The sequence below is a fragment of the Chanodichthys erythropterus genome, chromosome 8, assembly GCF_024489055.1.
Source record: "Chanodichthys erythropterus isolate Z2021 chromosome 8, ASM2448905v1, whole genome shotgun sequence".
NCBI lineage: Eukaryota > Metazoa > Chordata > Actinopteri > Cypriniformes > Xenocyprididae > Chanodichthys > Chanodichthys erythropterus.
In genome coordinates this window covers 11,710,702-11,733,330 of record NC_090228.1, presented here as the reverse complement: position 1 = coordinate 11,733,330, position 22,629 = coordinate 11,710,702, and the positions used below count along the sequence as shown (strand labels likewise).

At 38.4% G+C, this 22,629-nt stretch overlaps 1 protein-coding gene across 1 annotated transcript; it reads right to left on the bottom strand.

Moving 5' to 3' along the window:
• Nucleotides 1-1,992: 1,992 nt before the first annotated feature.
• On the bottom strand, nucleotides 1,993-19,944 carry cand1 (cullin-associated and neddylation-dissociated 1). Its single transcript, XM_067391806.1, has 15 exons — nucleotides 19,678-19,944; nucleotides 13,590-13,733; nucleotides 12,912-13,066; nucleotides 12,617-12,740; nucleotides 10,934-11,190; nucleotides 9,686-9,791; nucleotides 9,255-9,400; nucleotides 7,398-7,690; nucleotides 7,003-7,144; nucleotides 5,260-6,753; nucleotides 4,987-5,082; nucleotides 4,728-4,897; nucleotides 4,483-4,647; nucleotides 3,960-4,067; nucleotides 1,993-3,476 (listed from the first exon to the last, which is right to left on the bottom strand). Exons 1-15 carry the CDS (start codon nucleotides 19,743-19,745, stop codon nucleotides 3,252-3,254), a joined length of 3,693 nt encoding a protein of 1,230 aa, XP_067247907.1. The 5' UTR covers nucleotides 19,746-19,944; the 3' UTR covers nucleotides 1,993-3,251.
• Between the last annotated feature and the right edge of the window lie 2,685 nt (nucleotides 19,945-22,629).

Sequence of the window (22,629 nt, the reverse complement as noted above, 5' to 3'; positions counted from 1 at the left end):
AAATGGGTCATTACTTTCAGAACAGAAGTGAACAAAGCCTCAAAATAATACAGATTATTTTGTAATTTGCATAACATTATATACTACAGTAAAAGAGGCAGACTCACTTAGCTTTTGAAGTTGGTTACCTGGCCACAAAATGAGCATTCATCAAAAAGCTTTTCATCGACTCTAAATCAACAACTACTTCATAATCACTTTCCAGTTCTAAGAAACTACTTCAAAATACAGACATTTGTCAGCGCATAGACTTAGCACATAGCTAGTGTAAGCGTCATTAGTGAGATGACAGGAGTTATATTCTCCTTTAGGGGGTGAGGTCTCCTTGCATTGTTTAAATCCGGCTTAGAGGTGAAACATTAAGCTCCAGGCTTTAAAGCAGCTACAAGCAGCTGCTCAGTGGGCCATGGAGGATCTGTCAGCAGTAGGGAAGCATTAATCTACAGTGTGCTTTTTACGGCCTCCTGCTGCGTTCTCCCGTAGGGTAGAGCAGACAAACACTTCGTCATCATTATAAAACACATTTCATCTATAATGATGATTAGCCCTTTTTTCGGCTTACTCACAATGATATGATCACATATATACAGTTTGGAGGGGAGTTCTGTGCCATAGGCTTCCTGTTGTCTTTTGTAAGTGACAAAGCATTCTTTAAAATGTTGACAACTTTCCCATCCATCCATCCATCCATCATGCATGATGATTCACGCCTCCACGCATACTGTGTTTCTTGACAAAAAGTGTCTTACAAAAACTAAATCAATATATTGTGTTATATGAACAAATAGCCATCCATCCACCTCTGATGCAAATCAGGCCACTGTAAATTGGGTTTTAATAACATTTGCGTGACTCATTAGCGTGCAAATTGGAAGTGGGTTCATTTAAGCGATGACAAACTGCTAATGTACTTTCATGCTTCCAGCAGCCTAGAAGCAGATCAAAACCCTGGTTAGAACTCCTCTGCCCTCATATTAGCCTGTTTGTGTCCTCTGTGGCATGTTGACATAATGATATTTTAAAGTTTTTGTTAGCTTATAAAAATGAATTGCCACGGCTTGTTCGCCATGCATTGGTAGAGTCAATGACCTTTGCAGTGTTGCTTTGTTTTTCTAATGATCAACACAGACTGAGGACAGATGTCAAAGCTGACCAGGTCCTCGCATTATCGTTAATCATAAAATAATTTCTGGCTTGCACTAAGTGAATTCCAGCATGCTTCAAAGTTATACTTTGAATGCCTGGAATGATGAAAGCAAAGATAACCTATAACCAGAACTGACTATATAACCGCAATACTACCAGGAACACAAATTAAACCAAATAGAGTCCATTGTGATTTTAGGTTAACTTTACAATTACTCGTTCCTGAAAACAAATTAAAAATTCTAAGCTGTTTGATATAAGATGATGAAATCTTGGACTCGATGCAAAAATGTTTCCAAGATGTGCTCAATGCGACATAGGCAGACATCTAACTTGCAGCAAAATATCTGTTCCGTACTGCAGATTATTCTGGCCAACGAATTCAGATAATGGTGCAGCAGTCTCCATACACAGCAGTATTTAAACCGAAAAATAATATAAAACATGAATGGACTTCATGTTTGTTCTTAAGCATTGATTATTTCAGACTTGAATGAAATATAGATCAGCTACTAAGAGCTTAAAAACAAAAATGTGATGCTACTAACCTTTAAATCAAATCCAGAGTAGTTGTTCTTCCTCAAAAGTGCTCATTGTATCAACTCAGTATTTTTTCCCAGGCAGACAGATGGAAAAATCTGTGCGCCCTCACTCCCAGAAGTTACATTAAGTCAGTCAAGCAGATTGGAACTGGCAATTTCAGCCAGCTCTTGCCATTTTTGTGAGCAATATGCATCAGCCATTAAGATGGTTCTAACTGTACTGGAAGGACCATAAAATAACATTTGGATGCAGGCAGCAATGAACCTTTTATTGATTTCTTACGGAGGAACATTGCCATACTGTCACACTTCAATGAATGTAAACGCTGTGCATACATAACTACACAAATAAACCTAGATTGTGCATTCTACACACTGTGATTTCCAGGGTATCGGATTCAAACTTCAGTCACCCATTGGTCAGCTATATGGTGAGATGTATGATGCATTCATTTGCCCAGGTTACAGATATCCTCAAACAAAGACCTGCACACTAAACAGTACTCAGAGTATTGCGGTTAAGTTAAACAAGCTCTATTTATATAAAAAAAAATAAAATAAAAAAAAAAATAAAAAAAAAAAGTCATATTCCCAACCAATTTTTCAATTGTTCAAACAAGGCAGCATCTTAATAGTGGATCTAAATAGCGAGAGCAACACGCTTATGGTCTCAGAATACAGTCGAGCACCTGAGAAAATATTCTCCACTCATTTTATTCACAATATGTGCGTTCCATACAGGGCAATATTTTCTCATAACAATGTTCAATGTCATATTTTACCTCTATATGCTGGAGCCAAACAAAACTGTCATCAAATAGAAAAAGAAAAATATGCAAATCGTGTGCAGCTGAATTCTCATTTCTCTGGATGCGTGACATGCTGATGACTCGCAATTCTGCAGACAGTGGGAATGTAATGGAATGCATTGAAAGAAAAATAAGCAGCCACTCATCCAATGAAATACCCAAACTATGCCACACCTCTTCTGGATAGTATTTCTAAGACTTATCTCGCTCTGTACTTTAGTTGTCAACAGTAAAAGAGAAGAGATGACATTCAAATCGTACAAAAACCTAATAAAACTTGTCGATAAGAAACATGACGGAAAAAACATGGTTCTGAAATTAATCAAATTCACTGAGTGCTATCGTTTACCCCTGTAGATCCCGATTGAGTCGTCAGCAGCCTAGAATGTAAAGAATGTATCTCCCATGGTAACCAATACTGTGGTCAAATCATTTTCAGGTGACTGAGTCTCAGAAATTATGAAAATGAACAGGAAAAAATTAATAAAAAATGGTCAGGGAGGAATGGAGAACAATGAACAATTGAAGCAATTTCCTGTTGTTTATAGAAAAAAAAATAATGTGGTAATAAGCTTTGAAGCTCAAGATAACGAATGTCTGTCCTTTCATTATTTTTTTCTTTTCTTAATTTTAGATTTTTGTTTTCCTCCTATTTCTGATTCAGTGCAATGCATGGAACAATACAAGGGTCCCCCAGGGTTGGTTTTCTTTGTGGATTTTGGAGTGGGCACAACGGGCACATTGTTGTGGTCGTTTAACTGGTGTCCATGGATTCCATATTAGCGCTGGAGGAGTCCCTCTGGATGCTGTCAAAGATGGCGGCCAGCTCAGGGTTGGAGCTGATTTGAGATTGGAACTCGCTCATTAGGGGGCTCTTCTCAGCCTCTGGGATGGTTAGCAAAGCCACTACGGCCCGCATGGCAGATCGCTTGAGCTCATCCTGCTTCTCAAACTCCTGCTTTACAGAGTTGGCTTTTACCTAGGAAAGAAAAGGTGTTATGAGCCAATTCTATAATTAGAAATCAAAGGGCTTTCACACTTTAGGGGCTTTCGCACCGAATAGTTCTAGGAACTAGCCACTAGGATAGTTCCCCCGGGAACTAATTTCTCCACCGGGCCATGTTCCTGGTTGCATTCGCACCGGGAATAGGAACTGTGAAGCGTCTTTAAGCACGGCATTTACAAACGCTAAAAAACGGTGGATGGAGGATACTGTGATCGGAGCTGTGTTTGTGGAGTGTCGTGGGTTTCGTGATAAAGAGAGGAATTGATGAGAAGGGGGAACATGATCCATAAATATTGCAAACCGTAGTCAAACTTTCACAAGAAAACCACAAATACAGCTTAGATTTCCTCTATTTTCAATATACACAGAAACTCAGAGACTCTTCTTTTTTTAAACAACTTATAGACAGAAACTGCTTTATATCTGATTTTGGTGTTTGCTGAATATTTTGTGTACCTTTGTGGTGCATGTTGCCCTGAGCGGCTCCACAAGTCTGTCCAACCTCTGTAACACTGCACTGGGACACAAACTAGATAATCTGGCCAGCATGAGGAACGTCAGCATCTGTAAGGACATTCATAGAGCAAAAAGAACATTAGGAGATATAAACTGTCATTGTGATCATGAGTCCATGGGTTACTAGGTAAATACATAACTTGATAATTCCTGTTTAAAGTGTGTAGGTAAACAATTTAAACATAAAATACTACATTGTCTAGTACGAGGCACTCAGTTTTATTAAAAGGGTAGTTCATGCTCTTGCTTCATTATCATGAAAGTACATCTGTTAATAAGTACATTTAAAATAAAGTTGGACCACGTCTGTTGTCAATGCATTATGCATTCATGCCTTTGATGACCGCACACTGAATCTTTGTTAATCAATTCACTCTTTCATCTTTTGCGGTCGCTAAGTGATCTGCATGGCAAAAAGCCTGTCTCTCATGAAAGATTCATGAATTCGAGACTGATGGCTTACCTTGATATCGTAATGGTCCTTAAGTCCATCTTCAACATGGTTTAAGAATTCAAAGATGTCAAGTCTATCAAGGCAGCTGTCTAATAGAGTGTACATGCATTCAAACGCAGCCTTCCGGATATCCAGACCATCGTCCACTGTGTGTTTGAAAGGACCCATCTCAACCTAGAAAGAGGCAATTGCACTGAGCTTTGAGGTCTGAAAAAGACAGTAAAGCAATAGGCTTTGGACAAAGAGCAGATTACCTCTCTGATTAATTCTTTGCGCACTTTGGTCTCATTGTACAAATGAGGGAGAACTGTATCCAACAGGTCTCGAATAAGTGAAGGTTTGTTATGAGCTGCAGAGTTGAAGGTAACTAGAGCCACTCTTCGTACATTGAGGTCTGGATCTTCCAATGTTTTCAAGAAATCACCTAGAAGTATTTCAATAATATTACAATAAAAACCAGTTTTAAAAAATGTTCTAGACAAAATTCAAAAAGGGGTGCAAATTTGCACTTGCCTATGCAGTTTTTAAGAAGAGGGTCAATTGTCTGTGGGTGATCGGAAATCGTGAATTTAACAGCTGTAACTACTGAGCTCCTGGCATAAGATGATCCTGGGGAGAGAAAGAGAACACCTCAATCAAAACTAAGATTGATAATAAAATAAAATAAAATAAAATAAAATAAAATAAAATAAAATAAAATAAAATAAAATAAAATAAATGGACACAAAAACATTTATAGAACTCCAAGTTTTGATACAGATTTAACAGGCAGAGTTTGATAATCACCTGATAAGAGATAGCCTTTTAGCCTGGGCAGAAGAGTCTCTGGGTCAATAAGTGTTAACTTTCCAAGACATTCAGCTACCACGTTCCTTGTGCCTTCTTCTGTACACTCGCAGTGTTTGAGCAACAGCGCCCACACATTTTCTACATAGGGTTTGAGCCCTGCAACCGAGGCAGAACTGATGATTTCCTTGAGAGAGTGCAAAAGCAGATACTGTCGCTTGGGCTGGCCAGAGATCTCTTGCAGGACAAAGGGCAGGTACTCCGGGAGGTTCCCCACACTTATGCTGCCTAACGCATATGAAGCTGCCGATTTGACCTCTTCGCTGGCTGAAGAGAAGGCATCTAGGATTACCGTTTTCAGCTCAGGCTGGCCGCTCAGATCAACGTGATGGCCGACCTCTCCCAGGGAAAGCAGAGCCAGCAATCGGATGGAGTCGGTGGAGCGTGAGTTCTTCACATCTTGAATGAACTGTCCCACCACTGCAGGGCCCTCTTTAGGACAAGCACGGGTGAGAGCGGCCACACACTTTGCAATGGAGTAGTAGGATTGCTTATGGGTGAGCGCTGCACTCTGGGCATACACAGGACCTGTTAGCATACGTAGCAAGTCCATGTAGCCCAAGCTGGCAGTTCCCGTAGCTACAAGAGCCTGGAAGAATTCCAGCATGGCACTAAGAGCGCCACCTTGCAGCAACGGCGAACGAACCAAAGCTATGAGTTCAGCCAAAATAGAGCCACTTATCTTAGACAGTGAGTCAGGGTGGACTCGTGCAAGCGTGGTGAGGAAGCTGATAGCCATCTGAGAGACATGCATATCGCTTTCATTGATAAGAGGCGGCAGCTCAGCCAGTACAGCATCGATCATGGCTGGTGTTACACTATCGCTGTAGTTCTTGACCAGAATGTCCAGAGCAGCCAGTGTGCTTAGTTTCAATGCTCGTTGGTTCTTACGCAGGAAGGAGGCAAGAATGGGAACAGCCTCACCCAAGATGGGCCTCAGGTTGATCTTTAACGGCGAACCTGCGATAAGAGTGAGAGCTTTGACAGTGGTCAGCCTTGTTATCTCGTTCTTCAGTCGCTCTAGGAAGATGAGGAGAGTCCCTGGTAGGTCCGCACCAAGGCTATCACCAAGGTTGCAGATAATTTGCCCCATACAAGAAATAGCTCGCTCCTTCACTTCCTGGTCGATATCTGCTGCCTTCAGCCTTTTAATGGTGCAAGCAAAAAGGTCAGTGATGTAGGGCGAGGCATCAAAAGCATCTGGTTGATCCAGGGGCCTAATGACTTTGACCAACTGCTGGGTGACCAGCAGTGCTTCAGAGGTGATCTTATAAAAGGGATCGCCCACACAAGCAACTACAGGAGGCACTATAGCCTGAACATGGGGGTGGAAGACTTGAGGCTGATGGTTGCACAGGACCACATACAAGCAGGACAGGGCATCTATCTTCAGGTTTGAAGAGCTTGACTTATCGTTGAGAGAAAATATGATTCCTAGATGGAATAAAATTCACAAATGTCACTCCAAGTGCTAAAAAAAAGCAAATATTGAGAAACTTAAGATAATGGCTACATAAGATTTCCAAACAAAAAAAAGACCTAACATTTCAAGGTTTACCCCACAGTGCTTTTATAATTGTCACAGGTAAAATGCTGATCACACTTGTCAAGAATTAAGTATATGATCATGGAAGGAATGAATCCACTTGCTTTAACATGTAGTAGCTTGCCTGCGGCACATACCTGGGATGAGAACAGGAATATGCTGTGTCAGGGCCCCTGGTAGCACGTTTACCAATTCTGTCAGCATGTTGAAACAGCACTGCCGGGTCTTAACACTTTTCTCCTTCATCTGTTTGTGCAATGCTTTCACTATCATGGACACCTACAAAGGCACACAATATATCACCATCATGAATAAACTTAAATAATTAGGAATCCCAAGTTTATAGAGTACTGTCTGCAAATAGTCTTCACAGTATATTACAATGAAGACTTTGACAATATATTGCAAATAACGTTACATCATCTTGACATGTTGAGCATCAAATCATTAATGTGCAAATGCCAGCCAACCAGGAATGTATCTGTATGTATAAACTAGCAGTCTTAGATAAAAAAGGAACATCTTTCTATACCTGGCTTTGAAGCATTGTGAGAGGAGTTTCTCCCTGTTCCATGGCATCTGGGTCACAGAGCCAGCTCTGGGCAGGGCGTGTCTGCTTGAGTAGGGACAAGTAGGCATGGAACACATCCGCCTTCACATTTTCTTCCCGCTCTTTAAAGCGGGCGATGAGCGCCGGTGAAACAGTGCGGTAGAACTCGGGTAACATCTCGTGTCGTGTGCTCACCACGGCGTCCAAGCACTTTGCTGCTGCTCTCCTCACTTTCCAACTCATGTCGTCATCATCACTGTACTCATCATCACTTCCTGTTTGGAGTTAGATGATATCATAATCACAGCCACTAATTTGAATAATTCCATCTGTTGCAACCACTACAATCCAATTTGTACACATTTTATTCCATATTGGCTAAAAGAGTTGGCATATTATGTATGTAGATATGTCTGGGTACCGAGACACATCTCAAGCTAGCAGCCCCAAAAGGCTTTATTTGTAATCACTCAGGCAGTTGTGGAACATAAAGGGCTACAGATTTGTCCCCGAACCACAAAACACAAAAAGCGTGGACTTCTGAAGCATGGACTTCTAAAAGAAAAACAAACATACCCTCAAATCTGCTGCCATACTGTACGAGCCTCCTAAGGCTGCTTACAGGTTTGTGCACAGTCAGCACATTGAATTATTGAAAAGAAAACAATAAATAGGTACAAATATGATTCATGGATGAAAAAAAAAACTCAAATAGGGGCATAAAATAAAAAATCTTTGATGCCAGAAAAGATCAAGTAGAACAAAGGCAGTCATGAAAGCAGTGAATGTCTAACTCAAACTCTTGGACAGGGGCTTGTCATTATAGTCTGCTCCTGTCAAATTCTGGGGTGCAGCAACCCATATTTTTTCAACCTTGCTTCCACATGAAACACTTCATTCCAACACTTTCAACATGCAAGGCTGAGCACATCCACACTCAGTTGTGCTTCAGAGCACTAATGGTTAAATAAAGCATTTTCACTCACAGAATGCACAACCTCTGTCAGAGAAAGAGGCACGACATGCTCAGCACATGCATTAAGTAGGGTGAAAAGGTGCCTGCTCGACAATCTCTAAGGTGCCAGAGGAATAGTGGAAAATGTTTAAGCCTGTCTGGACATTACAGGACAATCAGTACCCCCAAACCAATCTCAGAGCCAATTTTATCTGCTGTGGCAGCTTAAGCATTATTTAAATCTGCTAGACCGGACCAGTCGCCAACATCCATTCATTCCAATAATAAGCTGATTTCTGATGGTCTTGCAAAACAGATGTCTTTGCAGATGTCCACTTTTCTGTCTTCAAACATGGACAGACTGCTGTATTACCAATACGGTGCTTCGATTAGTCGCATCTGCTCACCGTGCAAGGAAAACGTTTGCAGTCGTGTCAAATTACAGCACTGAATGACACATTTCTATGGACAAATGCATCTAAGATATAGATATAGATATATTTACTGTATGTTTTCATAGCATTCAGTTGGCATGTTTGTTTAAAGGACAGCATTGGGCAGGACGTAGAATAGTGTTTTGTCCATAAAATAAAATAAAATAAAAAAATATTGTCTTTTTATCTGATTAATTGAAAAATAATCAGACAACTAATCGATTATCAAAATAATTGTTAGTTGCAGCCCTACACTGAAGCTATTTGTTTTCCCCAAAACCAATAAACCCTAGTGTTGTTATTATTGTTATGCGACAAGCAAAGGCTAACACACACCAGAACTAACAAACTAAGCTGGTAACTTACAGCTAAACAGACTCTTTTGGTTTGGGAGAGAGACTAAATCCTTCTTCCCTCAGACAGAGAGGAGAAATGAGCCCCGCCTCGTACCTTGATAATCTTCGTCTACACCATCGGCATCCATTGCATTCTCATCTTCATCCTCATCATCATAGTTGTAGTTGGGGTCATAGGTCAGATATTTAAGACAGATGCTAATGACTGTTGGGACATGTGGATAGACCTCCTTCGGACACCTGGGAATCAAAAGCAATAAGGGTTTTTTAATTACACAATCAGTTCACATCAATTCATGCATCATGGAAACTTCAAGATTACAGTTTTTCAATGGCAATGTTTTTGTTGGTAATATTCTTATTATCTATACTACTACTTCTCAAAAGATACAGCAGAATAATGTAGTCATAAACATTAAGAAATAACCTAAATTGTGCTTGCTTCCCATTACTAACATTTAGTTAGTTTTGTCAAAATTTTCTGCTATCGCAAATGTCAGCAGTTAGACAGAGATGTAGACTAACCTCCTTACGAAAGACTCAAAAGCTTGTATGCAGTATTCCCTCAGTTCATCATCGTCAACATTGCAGAACTTCACCACCAATGGGATGATCTTCTCCAAGTACTCACCTGCAGGATAAAACCACCATGTTGTCATTTACCATCATTACACACATATCAGACAGTTGCAAAACTTAACATCAACTGTAATAATTCATTGAGAAATAAAAATGAGTTTGGAGAGCTGCAAGATAAAGGCCTTGCTGTTTTCAGCTCAATCAAAGAAACAATCTTAAGATGACAAAAAGACTTAATTAAAACAGTAGCGCCAAGAGATAGCTACAAAACAACTTTGAGTGCATTCCACTGAAGTAATCTTGCGCATCTTAATCGCAGCTGTCTTTGTTTCATCAAACGTAGGCGGTAATTGGCTGATGGGGAACAGCGCACCACAGCAGCAAGCCTAAATGACTTTTCACTTCATTTCATTTGTGCCAAATGGCCTGCCTTAGCAGTGCAGCAATGGAACAACGTTGATGACAAGGTGACGGGTAATAATGACCATGCTGGAGATTGTTCTATCTCCTGTCACACAATAACATTCTGGCAATTTGTTCGGTCAAATTCCAAAGAAATTTGACTTCTAGCTTATACCCCCCTTTAGGTAACTGTGCTTTGGGGATGGAAATGTAAAAAACAATAAAAAAGTTTTTGAATAATTAAGGACAACTTCAAAGTATTTTATTATTGTATCATTGTAGAAAAGAGATCAACGAAATATCTTTGGATGATGTCAAAATTCTTCTTGTCAAAGAAAAACTGAGCAATCATAAAGTGAAATGTAATCAAGATTCAATATCAACATAGGTGACCTCAATCTTGAGTGAAACATTTTCCATCATAAGAAAAGACTCCAGACTTCAAGATCAAGCCGTGGAGAACTGTGGTAAAAAGGCAATACCTAGAAGGGGAGGATATCATCACACAAATGTATTTACACTATGCTTTCAGCAAAAAACAGCTATTGTAATAATTGGATCATTTTCATTAAAGACCTTTGAGGACGGCTTTGGTTTGCTTTAGCGCATTCCAGCAAAGGCTAAATTACAGCATCAGTGGTGAAACTAATAGCTCTATGAGAAGATCACAGTTGATGGCTTCAATAAGTGCACAGTAAAATTGCTTTCTGCACTTAAAGAGTAACTGAGATGAGGTCTTGAACCCCGAAGACATTAAGTTAACTGAGGTCTGTAACAACGGGGGAGCCTCACCGATTCTGTGGCCAGCTTGTCTGCTGATGGCAGCAATACACTGAATGTAAGTGCGCGTGGTTGACATGGACTCGTTTCGTGAGAGCTCGGATAGTAAGTGCTCGATGAGGTCCACAAAGACCAAGTTTCCGCAGCTCATGACCAGGTGTCCCAGGGCTATGATGGTCCTCTTCCTTACTGCCAGGCGAGGGCTTGTCAGTTGAGGCAGCAGACAGCTCAGAATGGAAGGGTGGAAATTCACTAAGAGGCCTCCTTGTCTGGATGAATGAACACAAACAATGTTAGACATTCAAAAGAAGTTTCTTGCAAAGAACACATAATGGCCACTAATTTGGGTGGTTTATCCTCTTTATTAGATAGAAAATATAACATACTAATATAAAACTCCTATTCCTGCAGTATACATCGTGTAATGCAAATTTATTTTCAAACCAAAAAAAAACACAACTATAAAGTCAGAATAAATATAACATTATCATCCGTTGGTGTGGATGCTAATATAAGGGGCTTTCACACCGGGTAGTTATATGAACCTAGTTCTAGCAACCAGGGTGATTCACCGAGAACTATTAGTTCTCCTAAAGCCGTTTTCCTGGTTGCATTCGAACTGTCAGTAGGAACTCTGAAGTGACGTAACCTGCGTTTGTTGTGGTGACTTATTTTGATGGTGCCAAGAATGCCAGAGCCTGAGCACACAGCACTCCTATTCTGCATTTGTTTATGATCTGTTTAACAGTCCTGTCTAATACGTTATTAGATAGAACTGTTATACAAAGAAAGTAGAAAATTATTTACGTTTGCCATGTGGTCGATGCCCAGTGTCACTAGCTGAGCAGAAGTACATAATCATGTTTTGCTTGGTCCAAAATTGGGTTGTATTTTCTCCTTTGCATAAAGGTTGAGAGGTCCATCTATCACTGCTTTCCATGTTTGTAGAGTTAGTTTGTGGAGTAAATATATAGGCTAAAAACGGTGTGTGTACACAGCTTTTTTTAAATATGGTGGGTGCCGATGTTTTGTGCGTTCGGCCAATCAGCGTAGACTTACGTCATTGATAGTGAGTAGGTCTGAGTAGGAGCTAATTAATAATTTTTTCCCCCAAAAAGGAGTTCCTAGAACTAAAATCGTACCTATGGTGTGAACACGGCAAAATCATAGCTCTAGGAACTATGAAAAGGTTCCTTTGCTGCGAAAGTCCTGATCGTTATTAGTGTTATCATTGTAGTTTTCATTCTTAGTGTGACTGGGCCTTAAATCCTAACCGTGGGAAAATACATGATACATGTTTAAATGATTCCATGTAGTTCAACTGGTAGAGCATGATCTGAGCATGATGATGGCACGGTTGTGGATTCAATTCCCAAGGCACACAAATGCTGGCAAAAATTCACTTTGGATAAAAGCATCTGCCTAATGCATGAACGCAAGTATAAATGCAAAATGCATTCACCCAAGTCTGCCATTAGTTACCACACAACAGAGCTGAGCATCAGCATGTAAACTGAAAGACCTAAAAGTATATTCAGGTCAGTGAACTGAGGAAAAAGACAACTGAGAACTTTCAGAGGGGAGATGTGTGTGCACAAACACATCAAGAAATTACCTGGCGGGAGTCCATGTGCACTCAAAAACACAATTGGTCTAAACAAAAGCAGCAGTCATCACATGGCTTGTCTGACATACCTGCACAGCATGTCTGCCATGATGTCCAATGCTTCCAGCTGAACTGAGACGTCCTCCTGCTTGGCAATGGCACTTGTGAGGCGGCCTGTAATCTTTTTGCAAACACTAGCAGCAAGAGCAGAGCCTAAAGCAAAAAGAAACGGACTTAGCAGGCAAGATGCCACACGAAAATATCTAAATATAGTCATAGACATCTGAATGAATTCTCTGTCCTTTTATCACAATAGAGAAGAAAAAAAAACAATTCTGGAATACAACTGCATTAATACTTTAAGGCAGGGAAAACATGTTTTACCGCTGGACGCTGGCGGGAGCTCTCCAATCACCGTCTTGAGGCCGATGCTAGAAATATCTCTAAGCTGCTCCTTATCTGATAACATGTTTGTACACAATGTATCAACAATGGTTTCGACCTGGTACTCCTTCACTTTGCTGACAAGTGGGCCCAAACTGCAAGAAATAACAAGGACTTTTAGTGCAACCTGTGAAATGCTTCCTATTTATCTATTACTAAGCAATGAATACATTTAGATTTGGTTCGGATTGCTTGCAATAATGTCTGTACTGCGAAATGGTACATTACAAATTATTTCTGTTTAGCATTCAAGGTAGTGTAAATCCATTTGCAAGATGGCTTTAACTGCCATAATTTTTAGAAAGAGTCGCTGTATACACACTTGTATTTCAGCACCGAATGAAATATACGAAGATTACTGTGACTTATTCATTCAATCCCTTCAAAACTATCTTGGAAAAAAATAGAGGTTAATCTTAGAAGCTAATAACCAAGATAAATCAAAGTAAAAAACAGCAATACATCTCACTAAATCACTGTGGCATGAATCAATTTCACATTAAAACATTTTCAGAGGACAAAACTGAAGCCAATTCATGAAGGACACACTGTAAACAACCAAGAAAGAGAAACTTTCAAGTTCATTTTTAAGTATAAAAGGACTGAAACAAATCTTACCATTTTACAGCCAGATTCTGAACTTCTCCGTTCTTGTCCTCCAGGAGCTTCAAGATCATTTTGACCACCTTCCGTTCACTATCATCATCCAGCTTTATGGAGTCCTTCTGCAACTCGGACATCAAATCATTGGTGGCCATGAATCTGAGGGAATAAACAAGGACATGTTATGAATCATTTATCACTTTGCTTTATTCTGAAGAAAAAAACTTTTCTTCTACCAAAATGTAATAACTTGTGCCTCCCCTGAAACGACTTTGACTAATGTTATCAATCCCTACCCTCCAACCACCTGTCATATAAAAGAAAGACATTTTTCATCATCCAACTATTTGCCAATGGATAAAAATCAAGCCTCATCAGCATTTTCTTCCATTGTATATCCTGCTTCACTCACAAAAAACGTAATTTTGCAAAAACAATGACAAGCAGCTGCAAGGCTTTCCCCCCCCCAGAGGTGTTCCCAATAGTCCAGACACACTTAAAAAAAGGGTTCCATGTGACTTCAGCACTAACAGAATGACTACTGTAAAGACTCCCACATGGCCCCAAGGTGAGAGCCACCTTAATGGCGGTGGCTGCTGGCATTATGTCAAAGCAAATGGACGGACTGAAGCATTTTCACCTTTTCATCTCACTTGTCATGGTTTGCTAAATTCATAATCCACTTCTGAGCTGAAACTGGAGTGGATTAAAATGAAATCTTGTCTTTGGGTGCCAACATCAAAGCGTCAGCGCAGAACCTCATATGTGATGCGAGCGAAAACCTTCTGCATACCCTTTTACGTGCCATCTCTCTCTCTCTCTCTCTCACACACACAGAGTCCTAAAAGAGTCTGCTTTGGCATATATTTGAAGGCATGGAATCTCTTATACCAGCGAGAGCCTAAGTAAGAATGAATAATACATGAGACGCACACGCTCCAACAGCAGGGCGAGAGAGGGAATGCCAGCACGCACCAACAGAGGAGACCTAGAATGGTGTGTAAGCAAAATGTTCCCAGAGGTAAAATCTTGTGAATTTCAGAAGACCTGGAATGAGAACAGCAAGTGGTTTGACGTGGATGACAGGCAGGGAAGACTCTGGAAATATGATCCGATGACTGCATTAGTATTCATTTGAGAACTCCTGTCAGATATATATAAAAACTCACAAACCATTAACCTCCTGATGGCTGCTGCTGAATATACTGACATCATTAAAGGGAATCCCCCAACAGAAAAAAGCATGGCAGCACAAAATACAAACTGACTGTACAGACCATTGAGATTATGAACTACAATTTCATCATTTTGCTTTTAAACTGTTATTTACACATGCTTCTGGCCTTGACAGCATTTCTGACTAGACAAGTATTCTCAGGCCAAAGTCAATAAGGAATATCGTCATATCTTTGCATATAGGCATAACCAGTGCTGGGCAATAACTAATTGCATGTAATCTGGACTTTGTAATCAAATTCCAAAAATTAAGTACTTGTAATTAACTATAATACATTTTAAAATGCTTGTAATACAGTTACTTTTTATTGATTACATGATTACATATTCACACAATGGCAGTAAATCATTTGGAATTTATTAGAGATGCACCGATTTATCGGCTAACAATCGGTATCTGCCGATGAAAGCTATTATCACTAACGGCCGATTATTTAAAAACTGCAGATGGTCAGGGCCGTTTATATCCTGTCAATCAAAAGGGTGCGGAAAGACGTGTTCAGACTGCAACTCATAAATCACTTGTGTTGAATTTTAACGCATTTACAGTTCGTTAGCCTCATAGCGTAATTGCCCAGATCATATTTCAAAGGCAGATATCACAATTTGGCCAAAAAATGACTTAGGCAATTATGCTATGAGGCTAACGAGTTTAAAAATAGTGACGTTAAAGCAGGCTCTTTTTGACCCTATGAATCACCCGTAGTTCAAGCCAGGGTTACCAGGTCTGCGTTTTGGTATACATTCTACATCAAATATTATTTGTAGCACCTAGGGCTGTCACAATAATTAAATAATCGTCTCACTGCGATTGTTTGACCTCATCGCGGTGAAGTCCGCGATGATGCACACATCTCTCTCTAAAAAACACAAGAGGGCACTGCAGCACCTGCAGCATCCCTACATCCACCACTCTGGCTGCACGCAATACAGTGCTCTGACGTCAGTATCATCAGAGTTGTACATCCACGGGTAAAATGGATCTAGTTTTAAAGCCGAATACGACGGCACCGATCTGGAAGTATTTTGGTTTTAAAACAGATGACAAAGGGCAACCAAAGGACATTGAGAAGGCAATATGTCTTATGTATAAAAGAGAAATATCCGTGAAAAGCGCTAACACCACAAACTTACGGACTCACCTGAAGACACATCACCCCACAGAATTCGCCGAAGTCACGAAGACATCCGTGACTGCGCATCAGTCTCGTCAATTGCCTATAACGCAGGCTTTTGAGCGATCAACTAGGGGCTCGCACACCGGACGCGAAGCGCCACGACGTCTTGAATGTCGCCGACGGTGTGCGTACACTCATAGAAAACAATGTGTTCAAATTTTAAAGACGTGTCATGGCGCTGCGCGGCGCTGAGCTTCGCGTCCGGTGTGCGAGTGCGTGTACTTAGAGTGTAACGCGAATGTTCAGTACAGCTGGCAATATTTAGAGCCCTGTTAGATGTTGCCTTAAGCCAGAAAAAATAAACATGCTTGTTTTTCTTTCTCGTAATCTGTAGTTCAATCAATAATTGCAAAAGAGATATTATGCAGTTTGCATAGTAGAATTGACTACTAAAGGCCTGTTCTGTTTAGGGCTGGGCAATATATCGAATGCTTTTGTCACGCGCATTTCGTCAGTAAAGCCGGTTCCCTGATTACCGCTAAATTGCCATCACCTGCTTTCAAAGGGAGCGGCATTTAATAGACAGAGCCGTAGTTCACTGACAAGCCACGCAATATCACGTTCAATATCGATATGAATCGCCGTCGATATTGAACGCGATATTGCTATTTTTTTTTTTTATATAATTTAACGTTAACGTCATTTTTTTTAACGTTATTTTTGATTGCATCTTATTTCAGTTGTTTTTCAGATACTTTATTGTGTTTATTTTTGATAAAGAATTTTCAGTTTTTGAAACATATATTCATTAAAAATACTTTTAAATGTGTTATGTGTATTGTGCATTAATATTTACTGCTAGGAAAAACTTTAAAATTTAATCAAATTTAATTTAAATAATCACAACAATGTGTGAAAATTATTTCAAGAACAAACAAAAAATGTATGAGAATTAAATGTCAATGCAATAAAACAGACAATTAATCGTCATAGCCCTAAAACAGGCAATTAATCGTCATAATCACCATGATTTATTAGACAATTAACCGTCAGCCAAATTTCATAATCGTGACAGCCCTAGTAGCACCTCCCATCCAATAATCGCAAAAGGATTTGTGCTTTATTACTTCTGATAAGAAATAAAGTTTAAGTTTTCAAATTCTGTCCATTTTATCATGAAATTCAAACAATAAATGGTGTTTTGACGCTCTTAAATGTGACATGTCAGGTCGCTGTAATGACTCAGTTCAGGTGGCAGCGTGGAGTCCAAGTCTTTTCTTCCTCTTCACTAGTGAATGAACATCAAAAGGTATGTTGAAAGATATAGTACAACTTACCAGAATGTATCATGCCTCATGAAATCACTTTATTTGGGTTTCAACCGCAGAAAGACGTCATAAAAAAAAGCCTGTGAACAATGTCACATCATGTCACTTTTACCTCAGGAATGTTTTCAGTTCCTTAGCTATCTACATATTAAAAAAAACACTAGAGAGGAGCTTATTTACTGTTAATTATATGTTAGTGCATATTTGCCATGAAGACAAGGGCTTATGAAAACTACCTTATATGATACTAAGTTTTATACATTTCAGTTTTTATTTGAGTGTAATTATTATATATGAAAATAAACAGAAGCTTTCTGTGTTTCTATGTGTATGCACAAATGTTGTATCGGATAGGAGTTTCGTCCACACTGATCCGGTGTTTTCAGAAGGTGAAACCACTATTTTTTGAAACCGGGTCCGAGAGTGGATAAATCTGAAAACGACACCCTTCGCGTTTTCGTGTGTACAGCCAATCCGTATATTTTGTGAAATGATATGTCATCACCCTACGTGTCGACCCTAATCAGACACTGCTAACAGCACAAAGCAGCAACAACAACAACAACAACAACAACAACGTACCACATACTTGTGTTCGTACTGCAGAAGCTACCAAGCCTAAAGCTTTATTTCGAAGCTTTACTAAAGTTTGTATACAGCACGCAAGGTTTATGCGCATACTCCAAGTTTTATTCTTTGTTTTTAGAGTATCTCTATCGCAGAATTACAGTGCCACATACTGATCTGGCATATATACTACATCGTTTTGAGTCGTTTCAGTGGTTTCGTGTGTACGCGGATATTTCTTGAGACAAGGAAAAATAAAGATCGGATAGGGCAAGCTCTGGCTTCGTGTGGATGGGGCCTTAGTATCGGTGCATCTCTAGAATTTATTAAATCTCTCTAATTCTTTTTCATGTTTCAAATTGTCCATTCTAAAATAAGCCTACTGCTTATATACTTTCAGAATGCCTTCTAGTTTTGTAAAACTGCACTTAATCAGATGGCTATAACTATATGGGAAATTGAGAGGCAACAAAGCAATTGACCACTGGACTTACATTAATCATTTCACTTTTAAGGAGTGTTTTCTGAACATTGCAACATTATATAATCAGCTTCTGACAAACATATTATTTGAATTATCACTCAGTAAGCTTAGCTTTTTAATAATTAGCTTTCCATTAAACTCCCTGCAGTTCCTTCACGAACCCCAGTCTGGGAAACACTGATGTAATGTAATACTTCATGTTGTTGATGATAAAGAATGGAATATATTTCCTTAAACTTTGTATTTTTTTTATCAGTATGGCACAATATTAATATCCTATTCAAATGAATGTGATAAACGAGTTAGGTCAAAAGTAATCAAAAAGTAGTCAGCTTTTATTACCTAAAATGTGCAATGTAATGCATTATTAAAATTATATAATATAATTTGGAATAACTAACGGACTACAATTTGTAATTTTATAACTAATTCACTGGCTATAACATTGAGGGATATATATTTAATTATTATTAAAAAAATAATAATAATTTCTCCTTGTTTAAATGTTGCAAAATGGTTTAATATAAATAAACCATTTCACACAGCCTGTAACTTACAAAAAAAGGACAAATCAACCTCTGCCTTTATAAATAAATGTCAATCTGCACAAGATAACAAATACAATTGATTAATAACTGAATAAAATAAGGAAAAATTAAAAGAATGGCATGTCAAACCTGCTAATACTTAAATATATACAAGACGTAAGGTTCTTAAACACTGAATGCATAGATCCTAACAAAAAGAAAACCTTGAATTCAATATCCATTCTACACAATACAAACTTCTCCAAAAAGTATATGATGTAACGTTAGTTTAATTCTGTGCACATTTCATGGTGCACTAATGCTAACATTAGCCAACTAATATGAACACGAGAAAAGTAAACTACATCAAGTTACATCAAATACTGCAGTGACTCAACAACTCTGCTTATTTTGTCTATTGGTTGTAATGAATGACTGTACTCATTACAAATAATATGACAGTTCGAGTGCAGTGCTATCAAAACGAGATGCTAAGGCTAATCGGCTAACACTAGCTACTAGCTGGCTAACACCAATACTAACACACACACTTTTGACAGCTTACATTCCAACACGAGAAGGCAAATTAGCAAGTTGTAGCCATGAACAGAAGACCCATGCACAATCTTAAACAGCAAAAAAGCAAAATGAAACCCCTTACCGTATTAGTTAGCTTGTTAGCTTAGCATGTCAATCTAAACAACAACACTCGCGCGATTCGAGGCCTAAAACTTTCTGCGATCGCTTCATTATTTATTAAAACATTTTAACGCCATCACAAGCCCTGTAAATAAGCGTGCATGCTCTTTAACACTCGATCTAGATATGTGCATCAAGACTGACCTGAAATCCTTGTCGCTGGATGTCATTTTCTCCAAAAGATTAGAGATGTGGTACGAGGCACTCGCCATGTTTGCAGTCAGGAAAACCACTTGTGTGTGTGTTTTGGGCCAGAATGATTTAGTTCTCCTCTTTTTTGAAGGTTTGAAGAGGTGTAAAGTACAAGACGAATATCCAGAGTTTGTTGTGCAGGTAGGTGATCAGCAGCAGCTGTGCGGGGAAGAGCAGACGCTCATGCCTTGAGTTTGGATGGGTTTGAATGGAGGTGCTGCTCGCTTCTGCAGGAGGGAGGAGCTCAGGCTAGACACACACTGCTGTCTATGAGAAGACAGAGTAAAAGTGGGGCCGTGCCGCAAAACCTAGTGAGCTGCCTATTTGGATAGCATGAGTATCTTTTGGACACCATGTTTGTGATGATGACAGGTAAAAGTGTTCTCATGATACTCGAACAATTTAACATGGTCCTTTTATTGTTTATTATGTTTATAATGTAAAGCATTTGAGTAAATGTAATTAGTTACTGTACTTAAGTATCTTTCTGGCTACTTTGTAGTTGTACTGAGTATCAAAGATATTGGCAACTTTTACTCTCTACTTGACTACATTTTTGAACAAGTAAATTTACTTTTTACTCCACTACATTTGTGATGAGTAATGCAGTTACACATTACATTTTTCATGGCACCTAACTTTTTCTGCAGCAGTTTGTTTCTGATATAAAGAAGCGATATCACCATCTAAGGGCTTTGAAGGTACTATATCTTGTGCATTTTGCTTTTACTCACCCACACTTGTCAACAAGGCTACTTTACATGAATGCGAGTGGATTAGCAGGTAGTTGCTGATCGCAGGTGTTTGATTTAGGAAATGAGATCGTGACTTCAGCCGGTGATGAGGCTCAAACCAGCACATCCAATGCAAGCAGACTTTGAGAATTTAATTTTACTTAACATTATTTTTTTTATCTGCTATACTGACGAGACCTTTTTGACAGATATTGGTTTACGTATGGCCTTTTTGTGTACTTGAACTTAACTGAGACTTGAAAGTTTGTAGGCGTTTAAAAGGTAGTTGTGTCAAACTTGATTTATTGCAATATTGAGGTGTTCAATTTTATTTTGATATTGCAAAATAAACATGATTTCTCATCTTACAAATCAATTGTTTCTTATTTCACCGGCATGTCTCTCAGGTGTTGAGGACTAGTGCATCTTTAAACCCATATTTAGTATGAGTAAAATACTGTCAGATACTTTAAGACCTTTACTCAAGTTGTATTGGAATTTGTGACTTGTAACTTTTAATTGAGTCATTTTCCCTGTAAGGTATCTGTACTTTTACTCAAGTATGGTTTTCAGGTACTCTTTACACCTCTGCTCATGTGCTGGTGTCTGTCCCAGAACTGTGCGGGTAAATGCAGATTAAAAAGTCTATCTAATCAATATTAGTATAACTTATTGACCAAATGTTTAATGGGTTTGTTATATTCTATGGAAACCTGGTATATCTTTTTGATTTTAATATCTCATATTTCAACATTTGTTTGCATTTTGTTTTTGGATAGGATAGTGTATACAGTACAGTCCAAAAGTTTGGAACCACTAAGATTTTTAATGTTTTTAAAAGAAGTTTCGTCTGCTCACCAAGCCTACATTTATTGAATTAAAAATACAGTAAAAACAGTAATATTGTGAAATATTATTACAATTTAAAACAACTGTTTTCTATTTGAATATATTTCACAAAGTAATTTATTCCTGTGATGGCAAAGCTGAATTTTCAGCATCATTACTCCAGTCTTCAGTGTCACATGATCCTTCAGAAATCATTCTAATATGCTGATCTGCTGCTCATGAAACATTTAATGTGTACAATTGTACAAAATATTTGTGTACAATATTTTTTTTCAGGATTATTTGATGAATAGAAAGTTCAAAAGAACAGTGTTTATCTGAAATCTAATCTTTTGTAACATTATAAATGTCTTTACTGACACTTTTGATTGATTTAATGCATCCTTGCTGAATAAAAGTATTCATTTCTTTAATTTCTTTTCAAAAAAATAAAAATAAAAATTCTTACTGACCCAGAACTTTTGAACGGTAGTGTATAATGCTACAGAAGCTTTGTATTTCAGATAAATGCTGTTCTTTTGAACTTTCTATTCATCAAGGAATCCTGAAAAAAAAAGTACACAACTGTTTTCAACATTGAAAATAATCATAAATGTTTATTGAGCAGCAAATCAGCATATTAGAATGATTTCTGAGGGATCATGTGACACTGAAGACTGGAGTAATGATGCTGAATTCAGCTTTGCATCACAGGAATAAATTACTTTGTAAAATATATTTAAATAGTACACAGTTATTTTAAATTGTAATAATATTTCACAATATTACTGTTTTTTACTGTATTTTTAATTAAATAAATGTAGCCTTGGTGAGCAGACAAAACTTCTTTTAAAAACATAAAAAATCTTAGTGGTTCCAAACTTTTGGACTGTACTGTATGTATTAACATCTCTTGGCGGAGAGAGATATAAACATTTTCTTTACAGTATCTTACAGTAAATATCCTACTAAATCTAATATTTTTCACCATATGTGGTAAGGTAGTTTTCTAAAAAACAATCTTTTTCCCATTAAAAATATGATTTTTTTTTATTTATTTTTTTACATTCAATACTTCATAGAAACAACTGAAATCAGATCAATCCTGACTAATGAGAGGTCGCTTGACGACTAGGTACTCCAAAAAGCTTGCAAATGGTATATTGTCTGGAGCTCAAATAAACGGGTGTCTGTTATTTCATTTCAATCACTGAAATGACCTGGTGCATGAAAGTGTGAGAGAGAAAAAGAAGTAGCAATTATCCTCTACAGAGTACTGCCTATGACAGGTTTGACTTTGGACCCATGTTAGGTGAGACCTCTATGATACATTCATCCTATC